Source organism: Helicoverpa armigera, chromosome 5, assembly GCF_030705265.1.
Source record: "Helicoverpa armigera isolate CAAS_96S chromosome 5, ASM3070526v1, whole genome shotgun sequence".
NCBI classification, from domain to species: Eukaryota; Metazoa; Arthropoda; class Insecta; order Lepidoptera; family Noctuidae; genus Helicoverpa; species Helicoverpa armigera.
In genome coordinates this window covers 10,118,987-10,145,454 of record NC_087124.1, presented here as the reverse complement: position 1 = coordinate 10,145,454, position 26,468 = coordinate 10,118,987, and the positions used below count along the sequence as shown (strand labels likewise).

Genomic DNA, 26,468 nt, shown 5'->3' with positions numbered 1-26,468 from the left:
TTCTAATAAATAAGGATTGTGTATGTCGTCTACTGATACTAAAACCTTGTCCATATTTACAGCAAAAGCCACAAGTTATCATCACACGCTGGCTTCGAACCCTGCCTCTGTTTCGGGGACGCACTAGTCTGGTGGGAATGGGAAGGTCTGGGCCCCGCCCGGACCGCGCCCCGAACATCCCGGGACCCCGTGCTACCCAGGCCCCCCAAACCGACGAGAGCAAGCCATGATTTCGTGCGAACACATTTCCATAGATCAACTCAATGCGATTTCTGCAATAAGAAGGTGAGAACAAAGAAGTATAAAAATAGAACAAGACGTCATTTCTGAAATAGAATATAGGTCAAGTATTTTGAAGACAGTGGAGGAAAAAGTATTTTGAATCATTTCGATTTTATAGAGCATTTTTATCCAAAAGAAAGAGTGCACGTTGAAAGGTAAAGAAAAACATTTTACACCGGCCCTTTGATCGGAATTAACACACAAAAAAAAACATTTTACCAGCCCTTTGATCGGAATGCAACGCAAAAATAAACTTGTATTTTCAGTCCCATTTCAACGAACTTTCCTCAAAATATTTACATGAATCAAGTTATTTTTTGCATCGGTCCTTTAACCCCAAACTGCGTACAAATAAAACCTTTACTGTATTGAAGTATATTGCTTCAGATATGGCTGAAAGATGCGATGCAGTGCCGCAACTGTGGTCTCTCTTGCCACAAGAAATGCGTCACCAAGTGTCAGGAATCTTCGCCGTGTATTCCGAAACAGGATAGAGGTTTGTATAAGTTGATGTCATTTTTGCTCTCAAATACAAATATGACGTTTCATTTGCGAAGAAAAAAATACTACTATGGACTTTTGTTCACTTTAAACTCTTTTGTTATTATGTCTATGACCATTAAAGACACCTCAATCGTATGTTCGATTTAGGAGTTAAGACCGTATCAAGCAGGGTATTAACCGCTTGTAAGCCGCTAATTATGGAACAATAGAAAATAAATTGTGTCTCGCGTAAATCTGCGCACAGGCACACAGCGGGTTAACTGACACATTTCCTAGACATAGTCCAAGGCATTTCTAACCTTACTGCACTTGACACAAACAAACAAAAGTATCCTCGTCGTAGAAATGTTTCTTACAGATTATCAGGCTAGTTCTAGGCAAACGGATGTTCACTACACTAGGTACATATTATATCGGTTGATTTACGACCTAATTGACGACGGAACTAGTGAAATTGCGCTGACGGAATGAATTGCGTTTCATTGTGAAGCTATGTATTTTCCCTGCGTAAGTAGTGCGTTGCGTATGACGCATCGGCCTCGTAAATACTTCAATGTATCAATCAGTACTTCAGTATTTTTGAAATATAGATATTATCATAGTGTACTGACAGCGATAATGTGTATCTATTTATAGAATAACGTCTACGTCGGAACTAGGTTCTTGCCCTATGGGCCTAGTTATAATGCTTATACAAAATACAGATCTGTGGCACTTTCATATAAAACCAGACAGATTGTCTAACGACTTAAAATAGAGTCAAGTTCACAACAAAATGTACGACACTGTTTACCTAGGCAACGATGATTTATAAAGTCATAGAACGGCTAGATTATATTTGTGCTTACGTATGTGCACCTGTTACCTCAAAGTTAACCAGCATAACTCAGAAGCCCATAACGGCGATATTTCTACATACACTAAACATCAAATCCGACACACTCAAAACAAGTCATAATTCACCAAGTATCAAGTTATACCGGTCGCAATAGACACGCATTTCATCACACTTTAAGCCGGTAATCATTCGCTTCTAACCGATGACATATAGCTCTCGCACTATTTCCTTAGACGGGGCTCTGTCGTCCATCTTGTCTTACTTATGGCCAGGGCAGGATTGAGTAGGTAAGTGTGGGGCCCGTTGATATCTGGCTTCGGGTCCCCTGAAGTTTTAGTATTGCACTTAGCTCTGGTATTTAACAAAATACTGAGTCTGATATAAAGAGCATATAAAGAGGCGTCTTATAATTTGTCTGATCGTTATGTGTGTCTATGACACCAGTAGTCACCTTTTATCTGGAACGGATGAACAGATTTGGATGCGGGTATTTATCTTGAAAGAAGGATTTTTAATCTTTTCTGGACATCTAAAATATTTTGACAAATTCAAACCTCTTCACAACCAACATGATTAAGGCTGTGACCAAGCGCGATGACCCATGACAATTTGCCACATTTTCTCTACATTAATCCGTCACTGTTTACCCCGCTTTGCCAAGTATTAGTCATGCTTACTGGACGCATTTCCTGAAGTAGGTATGTGTGTCTGTTGTGCTACCTTGGAGGGAGGTCTAGGCCGGACGTCCCACGTTGACATTCTATAATGAGAAGGGACGAATGAATTGTTTTGTAGCGAAATTGTCTTCCTGAGATGACTGGCATCTCGGAAGATGGTATTTATGAGCTCATTTCGCAATTTCCTTGGAAACTGTCTTGAAGGAAGAGACATGAAAATGTTTAATTTTATAACAAAAGGATTTTCATTTGTTGTCAAGAACTATGCTGATTATTATCCTAGACTAGCCTATCGTACGACATGTAATTGTATGGATAGAAGATAATCTGAGCTTTTAATGGAAATGACATTAATAAGTCAAGTACCACCTGCGTGCATTGTATCAAAGCACAATTTTATTCATGTTTGACACCATATGGTCATGTTTGACCGTATAAGATTTTCGTATAAACTCTTCTTACGTGATTAGATAGAGCTCAATAAAACACATAGGTACCTACTAAAATTAAATAAACGAAAGGAACCCAAACAAATATTTTAGTTTATAATTAGCTATAATATACTACCTAACTGTTTATAATTTGTATACAAATTGAATCGCTATTTCTCCAACAACATCAAATATGTTTACATGGGTATTGCGTCGTATCATAGACAAAACGGTAACACCAAAACATTTGGAAACGACCATGAAATTTTTTGGCGAAAACATCAAAATAAAACAAACAGAAAAATGTTCAGGTCAAGATCTATATTTAAAACACGTTGAAACTTCTTGAAATGTGGAATGTTTTTATATCAAACAGTTACTGCAAAAGGAACAAAATCCACTAAAATATTTCGACTTGAAATCCCGCCAAAATATTCTCGTCACAGCTAAAATTTATTAAAGACCAATACGGTCAATGATCTTCTGATGTTTTCACAGAAATTTACTTCGTAATTAAAGGCCCTAAATACTTTTATTAAATACCTATTTTTAAAACAATTGTATAACTATAATAACTTGTATCAAATAACTATATCTCACTTAGTTGGTACGATACATGTTTCATCTTTTGTCAATTTGTCACACGGTCTTCTTTCAGTCGATTTTGCACCATAACATCCAGCTTAGAAAGAATACAAATCGATTACTAGCTAATACCTACATACGTAGTATTCAATCGATAACTACAATCAAATAACTAAGTAAACGGTATTCCAATTAAGTCACTGTGCCAAGATCAATATACCATACTCCTTAATTATATTGTGACAGTTTCTCCAATTAGCTCAGACTCGTGCCAAATTGAGGACAAACCTAATCTATGCGAAATAAATATCGACCAGGTATTAACTTGCAATAAAATTCGCTAGGTAAAATTATGCTCCCATAACAGTCAACGGTCTATAATTCCCTGAAACACGAACGTACTTCATTTTGGCAAAGGTTTGTAATTTTCACCTGCTGCGTGGGAATATATTTAGATGCGTTAAAGCACGTGATTTTACTGCGTGAAATATTGCAGGAACGTGGCACAAAGGATACAACGTCTTTGCATGTGTTTGAGGAGCACAAAGAAGTACTTGAGTGTTCTCAATAAAACTGGTTTAATACTCAGCCGGTTCGCTGTAATCAACTTTGAACTACGCCTACCTGGAAAGATGCTGACTCAACATATCGATTTCGATTACTTTAAGGAAACTGTGTCTCCTTTCCTCATTTCTATCCGATTTACTTTTTTGCCTTTCGACATTCCTTTCAAAGCAGTCATATGTTTGTACTCCAACTGGATCAAAGAACTGGATATATAAAATTAATGTTGTTTTAACACAATTTGTGTTTGGAACAAAGCAAATGTTTTGTGCATATTATGTAGGTACCTACCTTTAATATTGTTCCTCGTTTATTACACAAAGAGCATCTTCGGAAAGTAAAACGTGAACGGCTCAGCACGATATCAGAAAACCGTCGTATGTTGCAATACGACATTACATCATTAATTGCACTATCATTCCGCGAGTGCACGCTAGATACTTACGCATTATTTGCAGTAATAATGAAACAAACTTACCGATTACTCTTTGCTTGAACACAAGAATTCCAACGCGGTAATATTATAAAAATTTAGAAGGTTGTTGCGTGCACCGCGAACGTCTGACGCGGAAGAGAGATATGCTCCACTTTACCATTACTTTATTCTTTATTGAGTTACCTACCTCGTGCAATTCTTGGTAAACTATAGCTTTATGTATGTTTACGATGCAATAATTAAGGATAAGACAATTTGGATCGTCGTAAAGATAGGAATAAGCGTAGGTGTGTGGAAAGTGAAATTCATTTTAATGGAAATGCACGAAAGATCAGATCAAAAATGGGTTTTTCTATCAATATTGATGTCAACAACAAAGATTTATGATGTAATAAAAAATGCTACGAGAAAATAAGAAGCGAAATTATTATTAAACTATCATACATACCATTTGGCAAAGAACACGTAAATACTAAAACTATTACTATACGGACTACGGATTGATACAAGGACAAACAAAACTATTAACCCGATTACTACGTACTACTCATTAAAAGGAAATAATCGAACGTTTATGATCAACCCATTCAGTAATAGATTCTACTAAAACATGCGTATCAATCTCACTTTTTCGCAAAGAACAACAGTGCCCAATATTTTTAATGCTATTTTCCTATCAACTTATATTATTAGAAATTCTACAATATCTATCTGCATTATGAAAATTGTTCGGGTGTCTTTGTTTCTATATCAATTTTATTTTTATATGGAATCTTACAGTTCATCGACCTTTCTCACACCAAGTTACTAATCTCATAAAAAGAAAATACATTACATCTATTCCTGATGGCTTCTGACTCAACAAGAAACATTTTCTTGTTTTTTTGTTCTAGATTCTTCGAACACGCTAAGCTGCCCGCCACCCGAGTTGATCATGACTGAAGCGGACTCGATTGCTGATCCCGATTCCGATGATGAACCCGAGAGGAAAGACTCACTTGATGTTCATGAGGAGGGTAAGTTTATAAAACGAATGTTCTCGAATGAATCTTTCTTGAAGTAAAATATAAAATCAAGTTGACGCCTCTATCGCTAAAGTTTCTAATTGCCAAGTATTATTTAAAAATGAATATTTAATATCTGCTTAAACGCGCGTAAACCTATTTATTTATTGATCTAATCTTAAAGCAGTTATCGATACTTTTCTACAGCGAATTCCGCGACACGATAGAGGCGCTTGGCTCGATATCGTTACCTACTTCCCATTGCGTTAATCGATGATTTATATCAACTGCCAACATTGTGCGAGCGTTTGGCAGCATCGATCATTTACTCGATACCTAACAAGTGTCATCGCCATTAATATGTATTCACATTGCTAGAGCGAACTGTCTTAGCTTTCTTAGAGGCTTAAACTGTCCTCAATCATTGGCTTTACAAATATCCTAAATGTTACAAACATATTTTTAAAATTTTATTTTATTTTTTCAAAATTAAAACCCCAATTAACGATAGTCAGAATTTATCTTATAGTTAAGTTGTTTATATTTAAAATAAGTTGTTTAATTTTTTGTTTGTGCACAGACGAAATATTCGAATGCTGACGTACGGAGAAATTTTCGCTATAACAATACCTCCGGCTTCACCCGTCACGTACACAGACTTACAAAGGTTTTTGTTATATATATGTACTAGGGTGTCCCAAAAAAATCAAAATCATTTTTTTTTAATGCATACCCTCCTATTTTTTTCCTTTTGGTCCAAAACTATTGTAAATAAAATTTTATGATGATAGGACCACGGTAACCCGTGCCGACTTCCATTTGTATGTATGCCATACTTGCTTTCTAAGACTAACGCGATGTAACGCGTCGATGTGCTTGTGATTTCTTGTTATTTAGTGATCGAATCATTGTTTTCAAACAGCCAACATGTCACTAGACCTACGCAGTTATGAAAAGGGCATATTTTTAATTAGGGAACCTAAAATATCAATTGACGGGCTCAAAACTTCCGTCTAATTGACAAGTTCTGGCAGTTTCATTGTACAACTAGCGACCCGCTCCGGCTTCGCACGGAATAACAGTATTTCCCCACTATTTGATGTTTGTTATTATACATATAACCCTTCCTCTTTAATTACTCTATCTATTAGAGAAAACCGCATGAAAATCGGTTGCGTAGTTTTGAAGATTTAGGTATGCTTACAACGGGACACGGGGACAGAAAAAGCGACTTTGTTTTTAACTATGTAGTGATATTCGGGTAATTAATTTAATTGTGAATGAAAGCGTAAATCTTACTATTTGCGAATGCATTATCTACTGGGGAAAAGCGCGTATTCCAACTAAATCTTTGCCTTTTGTGTGACGAAACTCGTCATCTTGTATCACCTTGTATCAAGTTGGGAGGGAGGGGGTTGTTTTTAAGCAGCGCCATCAAGACTTTTTCAGCAACTTAGGTAATTGTAATTTGTTTGATTTTGCACATGCTGATGCGCTTCAATTAATAAGAACAAATCATCATGTCCCGAACCTTTTCCCAACTATGTTGGGGTCGGCTTCCAGTCTTACCGGATTTAGCTGAGTACCAGAGTTTTACAAGGAGCGACTGCCTATCTAACCTGCTCAACCCAGTTACCCGGCAACCCAATACCCCTTTGATAAGACTGGTGTCAGACTTACTGGCTTCTGACTACCCGTAAAGACAGCCCAAGATGTTAAAAATGACAGCCAGGACCTAGTGAGCGCGAGTTACAGAAAGCGCGCGCCTCAGAGGACCAAAGAGGAAATAACTCTTGAAAAACGATGGGATGTATCGTTTTTCAGGGGTTATTTTGTCTTTGCTTAATTTTTTTTTCAAAAGAAGATCTTTACGGTACGTTGTATGGCAAAGACATCTCTAACTTCATTTCAGTAAAAACCGAGCTCTTTGATCGATCGCCTTAAAATTAATGACAGTTTTCTACATGAATGTGTTCTACCTTTTAGTCAAATAATGCTTCGTATCAAGAAGCCGTTAAGAAAGTTTCATCACTGAGAGTTAGTGAACGATGTGGCCGAAAGATCGGTAAAGTTCATGCAAGACTTTTATTGATTAATCACAGTAGATGAGGAACAAAAACAATTATTGTTAAGTACCGTCCTAGAACATCGGAAAATTTATCCTGACAGTAAAAAAAACAACTTTGAAAAGAAAATTTTAACAATGATATTATTTTGCAATGTATATGAGAAGATAAAACATTATTTGGATGTATTCAAGTTTTATTTTTAGTTATAATAATTAAGATCTAAATTTCTCCATAGTAAGTCAGTACAAATTTTCATGTGAAAACTTTGGCATTAAGTCGGCACGGGTTACCACTGTCTGATCGAGATAATATTTATTATAGGAGTTAATGAGGTCAAACCGAAAAAAAATAGAGGGTATGCGTATTTGAATTCGAGAAAAAAAAATTCCCCCTTATGTCTTGGGACACCCTAATATGTACCTATATTTTATTATGCAATTATGTGTATAGTCTGTGAATAGTCCGATCGTGTTATATAGCCTCTGTATTTAATGTTACGTCATGTTGTGCCAAATACTTTCAGCCGCATAATACTTTCAGACTCGATTTGTCTATCAGAAAACACCATACCTCATATTCAACAAGGCTCAGCCTTTAAAAAATCAGTGTAAAAGGCTATAAGCCACAGAAGTTGCGCTTGAGAAAAGCTAAAATCCTTTAAAGAACCCAAAGAGCTGCAAGTACGTGAAGCGTTAAGGCTTTACAAACTCGCATCACCACCAAAATAGACAATTTATAAGAAGACTCAGATTTGGTATAACATTAAAACCTCATTATTTACAGAAGCTATCTACTAGCCTCCAAACGACCCAGCTTGCTGCGTCTTACGTGACTCAAACTGCATCACGCCTTGTCAATCCTAATGTTGTAACGTCTACATTCAAAATACACCAAGATTACAATAAGCCACTTAATAACACCACTTAACTTTTAATTCATAGGAATACTTCCGAATTTTGTAACATAATGTCATAATGGACCATAGATATTATTATTAATAGATCTTACATAAGGTAGTGTAAGGTACAGCAATAAAGAAAGAAATAAAACCAAGGAGGTACATATCGTTATCCATACATCGTACTGGCTGTTAACCTAAAAAAGGTAAAATATATGAGTAATGTAATGTTTTCCTTAGTCTGTTAACTTGAGAAATGTATAGGTATCTGTAATGACGAAAGGTCGGGTACTAGTAAGTACTTCTTTCTATGGGTTACTGACATTCTTTTGTTTTAAAGAAGGAAGACATCGAAACTGAAAAAAAAAATGAATTGCTGTAATGCTTCCAATAAGTCGTTAGTGAGACATTAAAGTAGGAACTTCGAACAAATAGTGGGTTATTCGAATGCACTAAAAACATTAACTATGACGTAAATAAATAATACATTTTAGAAAGGGAAAGTGAGTAAAATTCGCTGCAATGACCGTAATAAGCAGGAAACAGATCATAGCCACATAGCGTTAGGCAATCTAATCCATCAACGATGCAATATTTTTGAACTGCACAGAATTAACCTAGTTGCGCCTCTTGACACTGGTTATTTTCCTAATTACTTAATACATGAAAGCACACATTTCCTTGTAAATGTGGTAATTTTTTCACTTGTCCTTTAACGCTCTGTTTAAGTTTGGAAAGGATTGCATATTAGCTATCTAGCGTACTCAATATCAGAAACGTTTTCAAAATACCGCGAAATATCTCATTAAATTTTATTTGAATTTCTACATTCGGGGTTTATTGCGATGCCATAATGTTGCTAATTAGAATGCTTAGGAAACTTGAGTAAGTAACAAATCTAGTCGTATCCAAAACATAATTACAAGTATTGCCAAGAAGTTTCAATAAATCATTCTCAGATTTTTTTGAATTTTCTGTTTTGATTCCAATCCTTACCTAACTTCCTATATCCTATGCTATGCGATCATTTTCACCACCTACATACCTACGCATAAACCATCTTACGGAACCCTATCCTTACTTTTCAACCCAAACCTTTGTTAACCTCACAATCATGCCAAATATAGTTCACGTATTAATCACCCTACATACATCCTTCTCAATATGGAACTATAGTAGCTAAACATTTAGGTGGAGGTGCAATGAGTGCTCTGGTGGCCGGACTAAGACGAGCAGGGTCCGCCCATTCCCTCTCAGCGCCGAAGACAAACGCATCTTCTAGATCTTTACCACCATCACCCAGTCACACGCCCAGGTATGTCAAAATGACCTTTATAGCCGTTTACTTAAAGACTACATTGGCTGGTTTTAGATCGGCAAATAATGGCACCACTTCAGCAAAATAGAGACACTATTGCACTTACATCTGTATTTCACTTCTGAGGCCTTTTTAATGTCTTTTTAAAATCTGGTATATTTTTCTTTAAATTAGAAGTCCGGTTTTGCTTTTGCAAAATCAAGTTACAAAATCTATAATTGAGGAAAATTTTCTTAACACAAGATTATTGGTCTTTCTGCGGGCTCGAATAATAAGTGCAATACTTTGTTTTTATTAGTTCGCACATCATAATGTCCTTCAACGTTTGAAGACACACAAGGTATTTCACTGATACTATGTTTCTCTCCTTCACTCCTACTGTTATTGTTGTCCAGTGCCCTTCCCCTTTCTATCTTCTTAAATGTTTCTACACCTTTACAAATTTTCTTCATGACTTACTTACATATTGCCCGGTACATACGCTATTACATTTTACCACAATAATTTATTAATACGGAGCGTGCCCTTCTTAGACTACTTTATTGTCAACATTTTAACTTAGTGGTCTTAATGACGATGATGTGTCAATGAGCAGCCTAAAAGAGCACCAAGAATTCACATCCAAGAATTATCAATCTAATGTAATATATCTATTACGATGTGTGTAGCTAAAGACATTAGTTACGTCACAATAACTAGGAAGAATATTGCCTATATCACTGTCGATAGAATACTACCTTGCTGTCGACCCTGTGAACCGATATGGGAATCTACCGTGTGTTTTACAATAATGGCACTATACGTTACTTAGCGCTTAAATGGGCACAGACGAATGATAGGGTTTCGTCGAAATTCTGTCAGACTGCTACTGCACTGCACTCCACGAATGCTTCTTTAGCCTCCACGTCGGGTGTGAACATTAGTACCTTGAATTAAATACACATTTTCTTAAAACATTGTTCATCAAACAGTCCCGAATTCCTTGTGTGTTGTTTCTCTTTGCCATTCGTAGTTTTGCCCTTGTTTTCGTGTGATAAGTACATCTTTGTGGTCGTATTCCTTTGTTTTCAACTCCCTATCGCTAGTAGTAAGTAGGTAATTTATAGGTAGCAGCATCACAGAGTACAAAATTTCCTCCAGATGATACCTTGAAGTTTAATTGATGAGTCAACATCTTTCATAACAACATCTAACTCCCGTTCTTCTTCAACACCTGCAAACACTGCCATAGAACAAAAAGCTACACTGCTGTCAACCTACAATCAGCTCTGTCATCTAGAGTAACATCCACGCTGATAGCTTCAACGTACTCCACTCAGCCTATCCTCATTTCCGATTCTTCTGACACAAAGTGGTTAAAGAACGAAAGAGCTGACTTTGTTGACGAGCAGCCCGTGTGACGTAAAGGAAGCAGTCGCTGGAGTCGGGCAACCCGTTCGGCGCTTGCGGCGCGACGTGGCTGGCGAAGGGCGGCGTGAGCGCAATGCTGGCGCCGGCGCTGCGCAGCGCTCTGCCGCCGGACGTGCTGCTCGCGGCCGCGCGGGACTCCGCGCCTGAGCTGGCCAGCAGGCTCACCGCCCAACAGATACATGAGATGGTGAGAATTTTTTGTCATTATCATCACCCGCATAAGCCTTTTTCAGATGGGTTTTCTACTTGATTCTTCGACTGGACTTATGGGTCTGTAATCTTTAGGTGTTTAGCTGCAGTTGGGGATTAGATTAATTTTAGTAAATTACGTATTATCTGTTGACAAATACCTAAATCGGGCCTGCACGGTTTAAAAGTTTTTACTAACCAGTACTCAGCTCAGCTGAAGGCTGAGGCCAATGACTTTCACATAAAATTGTCTACTCTTCAATGTATTAAATTAGATTCTAATGTGGTGCTCCATATTATATCCTCTCTTGTATCTTTGACACACAAAAAAGTATGGGCTGTCGCTACATATTTCGAAAGGGACATTAAACCTTCGCATAGATCACGATTGACCTCATGTTTCTTAAAACATCGTCATCTCCTTCCCAGTTACTAGCCGTACGAGAAGAGTTATCAGCCGAGGACGCAAGCAGCGCGGGCGACGGCCCCGGCGGCGAGGTCCGCGCATGCGCGCTGACCGCGCTCATGCTGCATTGCTGTGCAGCAGCGCAACTCGCGCAGCAGCGGACCGACGCGCCTACTTGATGATATTACATTATTGTTCATTGTGAAGTGTGGTGTTTTATTTCCAAATACTCCTTTCCTCCTATAAAATTTTGGTAGACTTCTATTTCCACATGAAACACCCTCAAGCAGCTGCATAGCTCCTAATGCAGTTGGAACTTGCAGGCAAACGCCACATTCTTCATTACGCTCGACTGATTTCTCAAAGTTTAGCCCCGTTCCAGGGAACTTCTTGCAATGCTGGACTGGACTTTCAAGTTTCTCTAACATTCTGTCTCGATGCAATCAACGGCGGATCCAGGGGGTAGGTCACAAGGTCATGACCCCCCCCTGGGCCAGGTAAACACGATGTTTTTGTTATAAGTATAACATAATTTTTATTCCGAGTGAATAGGTCATTGATTGATCATTTTGATTTTTTTTAATTTTTAACATCTTCCAACTAAGTGAAAAAATTCTAGCTCGCTAAGCTCGCGAGTAAATGGCTATGGCTGTACTGTATTTCTGATTGTTTATTATTTTCCGCTTCCGACTGCTTGTTACATTACAGCGCTTTTAAAAACTTATGAACTTTTTGTGTCCCAAAATTAAAAAATTTGCGCGCTCGCTACGCTCGCGCTGATTTTTACAATTACAGGACAACTCCTGTCTCGACTTTCATAACTTAAATCTGGCCAACAGTTTGAGCCTACAATGATTTGGAAACATTTTTTTAAGTCCTTAAACCTACCAAAAAAAGTGACTTTCGTTCGAACGTAAGAACGTTCCTTGTGTGTTTATATTCCTTGTAAAGTACTTCGATCAATATGTACTACTCAAAATCTGATCTGATGAATCTGATGATTGCACCCAGGCGCTACATGAGCTAGAGACGGCCCTGATCTCATGAATTCTTACCAGTAAGGGTCTTAATAGTAAGACAATTGAAGTTTTCACAGATTTTTTTTTACTGTTGCTGCAATAAAAAACGTACGCGGCCTTTTCTGCGTACACAATACTTTTCAAACGTTTATTCTCGCGCTTGCTATGATCGCGCTTTCTTGTGATTGTGCTGTATATTTGTTATACAGCAAGAAAGCGTTTTCATCTACTTTTAGTTCTCGAACTGAAAAAAATTTTCGCGCAAGCGAGCGCGAGCGCTTTTATCAAGTTCGCGTCTCTGGTTATGTCCAAGAAATCGCGTTCGCTCAGCTTGGACCATTTTCTACATAAAAACACTTTTTTAACCTTAGTCCTCGACCTGAACAAAAATTTTCGCGCTCGCTTCGCTCGCGCTTTTTTGTTTGGCACACGGCGTGTGTGTAGTATATGTACGAGAAATTGCGCTCACTCTGCTCGGGCCATTTTCTACATGAAAACACTTTTCTTAACATTAGTAAAAATTTCGAGCTCGCTACGATCGCGCTTATTGTATTTATACTACTACTTTTAATATTACGCTACAATATAATATTTTTGTGATTTGGCCACGACTGTGTGACCCCCCCCCCTGGCGCCTTGGATGCAATGCGACATTGTTTTCCGTTCAACTGCGAAAGCAGAACATGCAGACGTAGTAGGCAACTGTAATCCGTAGTTAAGGGTAATTTATATAATTCTAAACAGGCAGTCTAATAGGTATTATGGCGCCATGACGTCTGTTGGACAAACCTGGCAGACACATTTTTCGACTGTAATTTGTTTCTGATTGACGATGAAGAATGACGTCAAACTTTTGGCAAATGACTTGTTAAATCTGTACTGCCCTCTGCCTGACAATATCGCTTCATCTTCATCAAACTTCTTACCCGACTGCCAAGAAGGGCTATCTTACGACAATACAAGAAAGTCCTAAATCTGACTCTCAAAAAACAACCATTGTTTACTCTTAACTGACCTTGACAATAAACCTCGCGTTGTATAAAAAGCGATGTCAATTTACATCTAGTGAAACAGCTACATTATTTCTATTTTAGACGTCGGATTATACTCTAAACATGACATTACTACGCACTATACACGCAATCAAAACACGAGCGTACTTTTTACGACTATTAGTAAACAAAGTTTGTCCCACTACGCAATTTTAGAAGTAAACTTTTCACAATTTGATAGCTGCACGGGACTAATAATTGCGGCGATCGTAAAAGGCCCGGATGTTTCTAATTGTCAATAATTCTAAATCCAACTAGTATGACGTACCTACGCTGCAATTTTGTTCTAGACTGTTTTTAAAGGAAATAACTTTATTTGAAACTTTGTAGGTCCTCCATTCCGCAGTTTTACTAGGAAGAAATCCTGAGAAAGTTTTGTAGGTACATACCTATTCAGAAAGAAAACTGTCATAATAATTTCTGAGTGCAGAGTGTCTGAAGATGATGACGAATATCCTTCACATTAAAACAACTCTTAAGATAACCAAATTGGAACTAGTCGACCAATTAAATCTAACTCCAGGAGCAATCCTATTTTGATATTAGCTAATAAACAAAAGAAAATCAATAAACTGGTTCAAGCACATCAATAACAAAGTGAAAGTCATTGACCTTTTGATTCTTATTGCGTGCACATAAGATTCCTTTCTGCGTGTAAGGACGAAGGGATCAAAGAACGCGTGTACTGCGTCGAATGCTCTACCGAACAGGGAACTGGCTTCTGTCCAGCTTTTCCTGAAATAGCACAAAGGATCGACCTCAACTTTTGCTTGTGAAAAAAACTTCTGCGAAATGTCAGCGGACGGCCGTCGGTGGAAAATTTTGTGCGTCACCCAAGCGTGCGCGTGCGCCGGATCATCTAGATAAGTGGTTAATGTACTGGCGATGTTGAAAAACTAATTGAAGCAAGCCCTTGCTACGAGTAACGACCTAACCTCAGGAAAATATCCGTGGAATTATGATGACAGCGGAGCCAAATTGACCTTATTCCTGCACAGATATTAAAGTGATAAGGTAGTCTAGGTACCATTTCTACCTATACTGAGATGCAAAGAATGATAGAAAATACCGGTGTCAGCTGCCTGTCATCACGTGAACGATTTAGATGTTGCATGTGAGAAAATTCTGCATTTTCTGGCGCACTGTGCCTTAACAACAACACCATATGCGAATACCTATACACCTACCTATCTACTTCGATACAGGCTGATCATAAATATAGGTACTGAGCTTAGGTAATCATATTATTGCTACACTAGCTACGAGCATATACTTATGCAGATACCTAAAACTTTAATGATAGTACGTGGCTAATCCAGGTGCTCTTACATAGACACTGTGAATGAGAACATTATTCTGAATCAGCTGTAGATACCTAAGCTACTTAATACATAGGTTTGAAGTAGGAGAGGTGGTAGATATTACAAAATTGTACCTTGTGATTTGCATAAAGTGCCAATGAGGGTTTTTGAAATTTTTTCTGCCACCGGGTGGCGCCACGTATGCGTCTGGTCCAAACAGCTGTCAAATAGTATGGAATTGTAGGTGCCGAACTTATTGTTTATTGAAATTCTGTTATATTGGAAGTGTTATTGATTTTATTATGGACTACGGTCAGAATAAGGTTTCCGAACTAAAAATTGAGCTAAGAGAGAAGGTGCAAAAGTCACTGGTACTAAGGAAAAGCTTGTTGAAAAATTTGTTAACACAATATGATTTAGTTTTTTTTATTTACTCAACCGCAATAGTAAAACAATAATGCAGTGCTTTAATTATAAAATAAAAAAACACTAAAATCGTTCACTATTCATAGTAAAGATAAGCACTTTGACAGTTATTGGACCTGACGACTCGGTGCTGCCACCTCGTGGATTGCCATTTTAGAAAACCCTCATTAACACCGAGCAGTGTTAGAAAATCCAAAATCATGATCCATGTGTTTTCTATTATATTCAGTACGCAGACGATCAGTAAATTAGTTTCAGCTGCATTTTGACTCCACACTAAGCAACACCTACGTGCGTCATCTTGTTTGTTATTTTAACGTCCGTCATAAGCCGTTTTCGGCTCATGAAAAACCACTATAAGTACCAAAGCTTTGTTCTAAACAACCAAACAAAATTCATACAATGAAGGCTTTTCCTCTTCCAAACTTAAAATATATTAAAAGAAATATGTAAAAAAGCTGATAAACATGAAACTTTCCATGTTTACATTGTACAGTTGAGTAATTTATTTCACAGCAAATGAAACGCAAAAGCTTGTAAAAGTGGGCCACATTGAGAAAATACTCATAAAGTAGACACGAGGTCGCCTCGTGTAGGAAATACAAAACGTAACTGATTTATTTATTACATTAAAAAAAAAAAACAAATGATGTCTTGAAATTATTTCTGAAATATTTAATTAAATAAAAACGACATTGACCTCAAAAATAAATTACAATTTGGTGAAACAAAGAAGCTACTTTTGGCTTGCAGTTTTCAGAAGTTGTTGCACCTGCATGAGATCAACGACACATCTGCGTTTCTCCGCCATTCTTGCACTTATTGGCATGTGTACCTAGTTAATACCATGCCCGCCACGTGATACATATAGGCTACCACCAGGTAGGTATATCGAAGCAAAATGGACAAATAACAATAATCATTTAAAAAATCTTGACTTTGTATCCAAAGTTCCTTGTTTATTTTCCAAAAATAAATAGTCTAGTAGGAAGGTACAAATATTAATCCGAGCTGTCGGGAATATAGTTTTTGGCAGCAGTTCAAGGTTATTGCTGGCGAAAATCTACGACTCTCTTTGGCCGAAACTTCAAGGCGGTGCGTTGAACGGACGACATAATATGGACGTCAACTTTTTAATTGACGCAATTATTTGCACGTACCTATGAATAGATGAAACGCTTTTCTAAGGTGCCTGCGTACCTACGTTCGTTTCGGTCCTTGAACTTGAAGATAATTTAGATCTGTCAACAAACTATCATAACTTAAAACAAATTACCACCTCAGATGTAATCACAATACCTACCTATAGGCTTCTTAGTAGTTCATTGCATAGGTAGGTACATCTTGCTTCCACAATATTGTTTAGTTCACGTTTTTTACGGAAATCTCTCAAAGGTCTTGAACGAAGCGTTACTAATTAATCAAAGTTAACACTTTCTTGTGGATTTCTTCAATCACGATCGGTGACGACAAACTGAGCCAAGGCCAGTCATTATGAAAATTATAAGAGGCAATATTTATATATATTTGGTTAAATCATGTTACAAGTCATCTGAATATGCAATATTTTTCAATTCTTGCTTTTAATCTAAAATGATGTAATTCTAGGAAACCTATTGAATAACATGCTCATGAGTCAAAATAAAACCGTTTTAATTCATCGGTAATCAAGTTTGCGCATCGAACGCGTCCGCAATAAATTGCAACATGTAACACATTGATGGCCCGTTGTGAATTAGGCTGGAAAATCATGTTCGACCGTCAGCCCAGCCTTTCACATTGAGCTGATCAACGACATGCATTCAAACGCCGATTATTCCCACAAACAATACAATCAGATAACGGACTCAGTAATCACAATGCTCTTATTGAAGACGTGACAATGCGATCCACTGAAAGCGAGATCGCAGGATTGTTTATCCAAGCGGAAAACATATATTCCTTTGTGATCCAGGTCAAAACTCCTGACAGATTTTCATAAATCTCCCGTAGATATAATATTTTCCTAAAGCTTCCGCCAGCAGCCAACTTGCGTCAACTGCGCAGCAGACAGTGCGAGCGAGATAGACATTTGTTGTTATTGCGCTCTCGTTCTTGCACCACGCTTCTTTGTTTTGGCAACGATATAAAGGCAGGCTGCGAACGCGGCGCTCGAATTTTACCAGAGTGCTACCGTGGACCCAGGCGCATCGCGTTTCGCTGCGGTGGTAGATGATTCGTGATTCTTTCAGATTGTGAAAGACTTTCATAGTCGTGACCTACCAGTGACTTTACCAAGGGATTGTGCAGTGACTGTTTACAAACAAGTGCAGTGATGAGGCCCCCTGCGGAATACGACGGAGGAGCGAGGATGCCCAGCGAGGCGGAGGAAGGTGACCCTCGGGCGAGGCCCATGATGATCTGTGCGAGGCTGGCCGGACGCGCCATCATCAGAGTTGTGGGACGTTGTGAAGATGCACAGGAGAATAGTCAACTAGGTGCGTACTCAATAATTACATGGTGCACTAATCTTAATACAAGCCATTTATTGCTAAACTAATACAACTATCATGGCAAATAAATAAAACCAAGCAAGAACATAGAGATATAAAAAAAACATAAATAAAAACATTACGCAGTTCCTACTTGAGCCATCGTACTGTATGAATAAAATATTAGCGACATTGAGATAACTAAACGGCTAGTCCGCGAATTGTAATTATTGTAATTCCTACAAGACATAAAACAAAAGAACGAGTTCGTCGAACTAATCCAAAAACCTAAATATTAGCATTCTAGCTTCCTCATTAGCTTCATTAATTGTTCGTAAATCATCTTGATATGTTATCGTTTTGCGAAGGTACGATAATGGTATTGTACCTTTCATAATGAGAGCGTCTATCATTAATTAGGGTCAAGCTAAGCGTGAATTAATGGATGAAGATGACCTCTATAACAAGTGGGTGGCTGTTTACTAACAGTTGCTAGAGCTGTGAGAATTAGTCAATGAATTAATGAAGTGAGACCGTGACACATAATTGGAGTGACCCAGTGAACGGTGGCTTCGTGTTATGTTTAATTTGAATCTTAAGTTAATAAGTAAATTATATAATTAATTTGTTAGGAAAGAAATCAGATTAGGATCAAATAATTTAACTGATATAAAAATTAGTTTTCAGAAATCGGATTTTCCAGTCATGTCTCTTTTTTTTAAGTCCGATTTTCCGCAATTTTCTTGTGTTATCCAGTCATAGAATTAAAATAGAAATATTCTAGTCCAATATCAAACGCAATTACAAATAGATAAGTCCATACTCAACAATAAACAACCTTTTGTTTTTATTGAGTTTATCGTTATCTATTCAGCAATCTTTTGCGTGCTGAAGATGGTTTAGCAAACGGACGTTGATAAAACTAGTCACTTATATTAAGATCCTTCTCTGATTTATTATTATAATTTAAATGTATGTAACATTTAAGTCATATTAAAAATAATTTGGAAAAACTAAATGTAAAGGTCAAAGACAATATTAGTGCATCTGTAATCAAAGTAAAGTTCAATGAAATAGTTCCGTATTCAAATTATGTATCCTCATTAATTTGTATTGCACATAATAGTGACTAATTATATCAGCTGTCTATCGATAAGATAACCAATAACAACACAATGAATAATGTGTCATGAAATTTGTAAACAACAATAAAAGTCTATGAAATCAAAAATTATACTTGTAAAATAATTTTATAAAATAATATCTTTCGGAATTTAATCGATCACAAACACGACTGAAACTTGTAAAAAATATCTACTTTCATAGACAATCCATATCGTATAACAATCGATTTAATTGTCATAGTTCTTACGGCGATTTCTCTTGCGTTATCTAATATACGTAACACCTACAAATAGAATGTCGACTTCGACACTAGCAATATCCCACATGATATTGTTCTATAGTAATATAATTAAGAGGATTTTTTTTGTAAACTAAAGACTCCGAAACTGCTAACCCAATTTGAAAAATTCACTGTTAGAAAGCTACACTCTTCCCGAGTAATATAGTCATATTTTATCAGTAATTCCCACGGGACGCGAGTAAAAACGCGGGGAAACGGCTAATTGCCTAAAATAATATTACTTAATTCTATTTTTCGGTTAGTAAACCTTTCCAATTTATAGGTATAATATGGGTTATAACGATTACCCTACAAAACGATAATTTACTCACTTCTACACGTGCTATTTCCTTCTCATATAAAAATAATAAACAGTTTCATTCATGCGTGCATGCAACTTTTTAGCACATTTACAGCACATTATTTCTCTCATAATATAATAATAAGATTCTAAATATGTACAACTACCTATTTCAAAACGAGAACATTACAAGATAGATGTCGCTAAAGATTACTACATAATTTCCATGATATTACAGCATTAACATATTTCTTCTTAGTCACAGCAGTTAATGTAGGTAACTGTTATGTGAATATATGCAGAATATTTCGAATGAATTACCAATCTTGTTAATGTTACATTAGAATGCTAATTTAATTTTTTTTTAATTTAATAAACTTCAGTTTAAATATTCGTAGCTAACCATTACACAAGACAATTTCATTGGACACCGTAGATACTTTGCCACTAACGACATTCAAAATAATAGGCTAATCACCGTCACAGTTTATCCATAATAGCCCGTGCATAAAGCCCTTAACAACTTCTTCCCCTTCACACGTAACAGCTCTCTACTAAGTACATACTACCGCAACTTTTTGTCACTCTGTTACGTTCAATCTGAACGCTTATCTTCTCTCGAGGATACCGCAAGAGACTGACTAACGACCCATTCATCATAACACACACAAAACCCAACTTTATCCAGCACCACATAGCGTAGCGAATGGCTTGAGCTATCTCGAATGAATAATTACGCGAAATATGCCTGTTTACGCAACTACGTTCAAATGAGTGTTCTGTTGCATTTGACTTTCGTAAACGAAGATATCGTGTAAAAAATTGTGAAACTAAGCGAGGCCAGCCCCAGTTGGAACACTGGCTTTGTTACACGGATTAATTTCATGTGGCTAATTAATTCCTTGTGACTATCTACACAATCGCGTTTTTTGCAACTGCATCATAGTTAAAATGTTGTTAAACAGTGAAAGAAATAGTTACCAACCGCGTTTTGTTCGAAATTTACCGAAAATCCTTATGAAGTTTTGCCATTTGGGAAAATACCTAAAAAATTACCACGTCTCTGGCTAGCTGGCTACCGTACAAAGTCGTAATAGCTAATATTAGTCAGTTATTTTGGAGAAGTGAAATCTTTTGCGCAGTACACAATCATGTGCGAACGTCCCAAACAAGAACGCGGATTACAATTTAGTTTTGCGTGTCTTTAATTATAATCTATTGTCGGTGTTGATGTTAATAATGCTCGTTATAAACACTTAATACATGCTGAACTGCCTTCTAGCACTTAATTTCAACAGCTCAGTTATAATTTTACAATTAGTTACGCATTATGGGCAGGACCTTGCGTTAACGCGTTAGCAACATGTTAGTTGACCCGTAAATGTTTCCAAGATATAATATGGAGCCATATTTATATTTTTTCTATAATAAATCACATCTAAACCCATATCGGCTTACTGTCCGGAAAACGTTCTACCACAAACAAAGAACGCGCTAATGCGGAAGACCCGCACATGTAACAATTCCGCGCCATAGTAGTCGGCGCTATTCGAGTGTGATCGATTTAGAACATCTCACATGCGCGTGCGTTTGATTTACAAACTTGAACGGGTTGAACTCGCCAGTTGAACACATGTTGGCCTTAGCTAACCAATTTATTCCATATAGAGTAACACCGCCGGGTAGAGAGGTCACTGCTCAGTGCTCGTTATTACACTTCCTTGTAGCGACGTGATTCACTCATTGCTGATTATGACAACAAGAAGTTTCATACAATGTGTCTGTAATCAAGAGATTATTCCAGAAGAAAAAATGTAATTTGCAAGTCTATGTTTGCTGTCGTGGGATGATGAAATTCTGAAAAAAGTTCATAGATTCCTGGCCTTGGGCTGACAAACCATATGAGCCAATTCTATACATGATCATGCGCGTCAAGATTTAAATAAATAGGCACCAAAACCAAGAAATATACGCTTGGCCTGAACATTTTTTTTTTATTTGTGACCTAGCTACTAGGCTAATAATAATATTTAAAAAACATTGCAAAACTATGATAATCCCGGGTACGGGTATTGGCTAACTATTAACCAGACTAGCAAAGTTATTTCCTAAAAAATAATCCAAATCCTCTTACTATGAAATCGGTTAACGAAATTCTCACATATCGAGAATATCTGTGAAAGCGAATCAAGGAGTCAGCTGATTGTCAAAACTCGTAAACGTCAATGTAAGAAATATGTCAAAATGTCAAAACAATAGAAAGCCAAGACGAGAAAGTCGGACAAAATAAATGAAAATAAATAAATAATGCAGCGAAACTAACATTAATTAGTCATTGCTTGATAACAAATCTAAAACTCATTCAACGTTTACCTTCACACATCATAATTTTCTAATTTATTAATAGATAGCCACGCGCATAACGTGTGAACTTCGCAATAATTTATAGATTTAAAAATAGCTTTAGGAACTATCGCTGCGCTCGTGTTCCCGTTCCTAGTTAGCTGCGGCTACTGAGCTGCCGTTACTAGTTAATTCTGTGAAGTGGGTTTAATATTTCGCGATGGCTTTAGCTGTGACCCGTGTAGTGTTAAAATGCGAGGACGCTCAAAAAACTCAAGTACTAGGTATGATTAACAGTTATTACAGACAAGGCTAATTGAAATCAGAAGCACACATGTTACATGACGTAACTGCTGATGATTTCTGCTCTAATAAACAATTTGCAATGTGTCCTAAAAATGCTTATACAATTTATGCCATAAATTAGTTTTTCTCAACCTGCTTGAGTCTGTTTCATTACTTTGATTTAAATATGTAGAGGCCTATGCTATTGAGTGCTATTGGATCAAATGTCTTTATTTATAGACTAGTATGTAGTTCAGAATTATGTTCCCTTTGGATATTCTAATATTTCAGTCTGTTTTAATATCAAGTAGGTACAGATAGCGCGCGAGTTGAATGCAGTCGGGGTCTGAGGTAAAGAGCGGGAGCATCTCCCCCCGCCACCCGCACGCGCCTGCAGTGTAGTGCTGTGCCATCCTTGTCAACTATCATACCGCATTCCTAAGCTCTGCATTCAACTCGCGCGCTATCTGTACATATTAATTTAAATCAGAACTAAATTCAAGTTTATGAACCATGACATCGCTTTTTATTAGACTTAGTCATACATAAGGATAAACAAATATTTCATCACTTTGCTCTTGAGACCGGAATTACTCATTAGTGACTTTTATATTCCTTGACTATTATCAATATCCTAGTCTTATATCTTTGAATATCAGTAGATAACAGATTGTGTCACTATAAAAGTTCCCTTAGAAGAAAATTCCTTAAGATTACTCATATTTCATTGACTGATAAGAATTATACACAACAATGTACTAGTGTTACTTCAGTCAGTTGTGCACGGCAGAGTGCAGCCAAGTTCTAAAGAAAACTTTTTTTGTTTTTACAGATTTATCAGAATGTCAACTGATGCAAGTACCTGATGCTGTGTACCACCTGATGCGACACACAGAGCTCAAGAGTTGTGATCTCAGCGGAAATGTTATTACTAAGATACCTCCTAAGTTTGCAGTCAAGTTTAGTTTAATTACAGGTTAGTTTCTTTTACACAATACTATTTATTCTCAACAAATAAAATCTAAAAAAAAGTTATTTTCTACAAATACAATCAGATCACAAAAAAATATTTATAACTATTTTCATTTTGTTTTCATTAGCACACAAATTTTTTGTTACTAAACTACTTTTGTTTTAGTCTTAGTCTTTGCTAATGAAATTACAACATGCTAATGAATTTGACTTGATTAATTTCAGATTTAAACCTGTCCAACAACCAAATGGCGAAGCTCCCAGACGAGCTGTGCACACTGGCCTGTCTGGAGCGGCTGGACATCTCGCACAACACATTTGTGGCTCTCCCCCACATCACCTTCCAGTGTCCTAGTCTGCACACACTGCTCGCGCATCACAATCAGATCATTGGTACTTGACATTTTATTCTAAATCTAACGTAAGGTAAACATTTTCTTTGACATACTTTTGTGTGTCCTAGATTTTAGAACATTGTCAATTTTCCTTTAATGTAATAGTAAAGAATTTACTATGGAACTTGGCTCAATTTTATGTTGAACTTTTTGAAAAATATATTTAATATAAATGTTTTTTCCTCTGTCTACAGAAATCGATGTCGACAGATTAGCCAGATCCCGCGCCCTAGAGTACGTAGATCTCAGTGACAACCCCATTCCTCCGCGCACACATGACGAGCTCAAGCAGCTGACGCGGCCCTCAGTGTCCGTCTCCGAGAGACAGAAAGAAGACTGGGAGGAAGACCTTCTAATATAGAAGAGTACACTCTTGTGAACTTATGCATTCAGGGCCAGGGGTAGATGCGGCACAGCAATGTCAGTTGGAACATAGGGGGGAGTTAAAGGGATAATGTACATGTGACTGAGCACATGCAATGATTTACAAACTGTGGCTCTAGTGTATTCATAGGGTTTGGTGCAATATTAATGTCAAAGCTAAAACAACTGGTCCTAACTAAACTGTGATCTTCTCTGTGAAAAGAGGACAATATCAACATGATTTTATAGTGTATGCTATTTTTATTAGTAATAATTGATAGCACTGTCGTGATTTGAGAGATTTGTTAGAGATTATATCAATAAATGTTTTTTAAATCTTTTGGCATGCTCAAAAGCTAGCGTACTTAATTAGACTAAATGTGATTTGGTTTGTGAAGTCCTTTAAATATTAATTATATGGCTTATATTAAAAAAATTAAGCAAATAAAAAATTATGTATGTAAAGTTGGTATATATTTTTGATACATAAGATGGTTGGATAGTATTATGTTGATATATCTCATTGTATTGAATACTAGTCCATCATAAAATTAAGCTTATGAATTCCAATAGGAATGAAATTATGTTGTAATGTAAGTAATTGATAAGTACACATAAATGTATATTTGCAATATATGCTGATATATGGTTGTTATTTTAAAATATGAGTTCACTCTGCGTAAATTTTGCTTATAATTTTTATTGACACAATTTTATCCAAAGAATCATTGACTGATGAAATAAAAAATACTTTTTTATTCTGTATTGAATGCAACAACCAGGAATTTTCAAAAGGCTATAAATAAGTTTTGAGATTTGTTTTTTAAGAATTAAATCAAAAATGAATAATTAAACGCATTTATGAAATGCACAAAAGAAATATATTGTTTTATTAATTTCATAACAAGTGAACATTTGTCAGTCTTTCTAGATTGCAAGAAAGCAAATGATAGCCAGGGGTCAAAACAAATCAAAGATTTACGCGAGCGGATACTTACGGTAGCGGATTTACCGAAGTGGGTTCTCTGGGCATACCTACAACCCTAATTTATTTTTATGTATTTACATATAGGCACACACTATAGTACCTCTATGTAATCCCTGCACTGCCTCATCAGGCTAGGCCATGGCTAGGCCAGCCCGCACTATAGTAACCTCCTTGATTAAAATTCTAGACAGTTTCAATAAACACTCCTTTTCAAGCCACCATTCATGTAAAATTTCTTTAAAAAAATGTATAATGTCATTCCCTAATTACATATTTTCTTAGATATTTATATTGCTTTAGGAAAACAGTTTAGCAAATCGCTTAGAGTGCAATGGCTGGGCACGGAGTAGACGATGATCCAAAATTAAAAGGTTTCGCCCGCATGTTCAATAGCCAGACGAACAGAGGACGAGCAAATGTGCGTATATTTACACTTATTTCATCAGTGAATTCATTTGTTAGTAAAAAAGCTTGTTACGTTGCTTAATCTGGTAGGGCAGTAAGTACTTAATCCTGAAGACAGGTACATCGTACGTTAAGGCTGCGTTTCCACTGACGCGGAGCTGGGCGGAGAGGAGCGGAGAAGAGCGGTGAAAAGTGGTCAGTGTTTCAACTGAAGCGGAGCTGGGCGGAGAGGAGCGCAGCTGGGCGGAGAGGAGCGATGAAGATTTTGAATGCACCTAGTGACGTAACGAAGACAACTGACACACTGCACGCGAGTCACGCACAGCTCCGTACCGCCTCGCTGTCCTCCGCTCTGCACCCCAATGCTCGCTGTCCTCCGCACTGCACCGCCTCGATGTATGAATATTCGCTCAGCTCTGCTCCACCCCGCTCGTACTGTTTCCATTGAAGCGGAGCGGAGATTTCAAGCTTAGTCATTGGTCAATTTGTGCACCGCTAAGCTCCTCTCCGCCCAGCTCCGCGTCAGTGGAAACGCAGCCTAATTAAGCGTTAAGCCTCCGCCAAACTACGGCACTGGGCTATTTTGGCTTACTTCTGCCAATTTTGCCTTCAACGTATTTCACGACTGTAATACCATCTTATCGTAGTGGATGGATACAATTTAGTTACACTGTTACTAAACTAGGTAAGCCTGTACTATAAATAACATTTGTTTGCAGACATCTAAAGCTACAATGGGTTTAGCTGCTGCAGTTTATGTTTATTTCAAATTTCTCAAAGGAAACAAGAAAAAGAAGAAGTAATACAATCTCTGTAAGTACCTCTTTAAACAAAGAAAGTTCCTTCCACGATAATCCAATAGTTTACCTATTTGTTTCCTTATATTCTGTGTATGTACGTATGGTGTCTGTGTATGTATGGAGACTTTTCAGGAGGATTTAATAATTCAAATAATTTGTAATTTCTGTGACAATAGCACGTTTGTTGCTGACTGTACCTACTTAAAGAAAATACTTTTTTTTAAACTTGCCAAAAATATTCGATAAAAAAATATGTATTTAGAAAAAAGGTGTAGATTTACAAAATCGTTAGTTTTATATTTTATTTACGCGTTGGGTGTAGAAAATGTTA

General features: G+C 37.0%; 2 protein-coding genes across 9 annotated transcripts in view; both read left to right on the top strand.

The window, feature by feature from the left end:
- Positions 1-11,817, top strand: part of LOC110374474 (PDZ domain-containing protein 8) — a 36,223-nt gene extending 24,406 nt beyond the window's left edge. For 2 of the 7 annotated variants that reach the window (XM_049841855.2, XM_049841856.2), the window contains 6 exons: positions 63-285; positions 670-778; positions 5,211-5,333; positions 9,480-9,603; positions 11,014-11,203; positions 11,635-11,817. In XM_049841855.2, coding sequence (XP_049697812.2) covers positions 63-285; positions 670-778; positions 5,211-5,333; positions 9,480-9,603; positions 11,014-11,203; positions 11,635-11,790 — 925 coding nt within the window. In that variant the 3' untranslated portion in view covers positions 11,791-11,817. Of the gene's footprint in view, positions 1-62; positions 286-669; positions 779-5,210; positions 5,334-5,901; positions 5,989-9,479; positions 9,605-9,904; positions 9,947-10,997; positions 11,204-11,634 lie in introns of those variants that run through there. The other 5 variants (XR_010276507.1, XR_010276508.1, XM_049841858.2 and 2 more) reach the window with 4 other exon arrangements.
- A 5,723-nt stretch (positions 11,818-17,540) lies between these two features.
- LOC110374458 (leucine-rich repeat-containing protein 57) lies at positions 17,541-24,824 on the top strand. Of its 2 annotated transcripts, none has more exons than XM_021332170.3 (4): positions 17,541-17,886; positions 23,047-23,190; positions 23,412-23,579; positions 23,776-24,824. In XM_021332170.3, exons 1-4 carry the CDS (start codon positions 17,724-17,726, stop codon positions 23,940-23,942), a joined length of 642 nt encoding a protein of 213 aa, XP_021187845.1. In that variant the 5' UTR covers positions 17,541-17,723; the 3' UTR covers positions 23,943-24,824. The 2 variants fall into 2 exon arrangements, with proteins under 2 accessions (XP_021187845.1, XP_021187846.1); XM_021332171.3 differs by lacking the exon at positions 17,541-17,886 and adding an exon at positions 21,822-22,213.
- Positions 24,825-26,468: the final 1,644 nt, after the last annotated feature.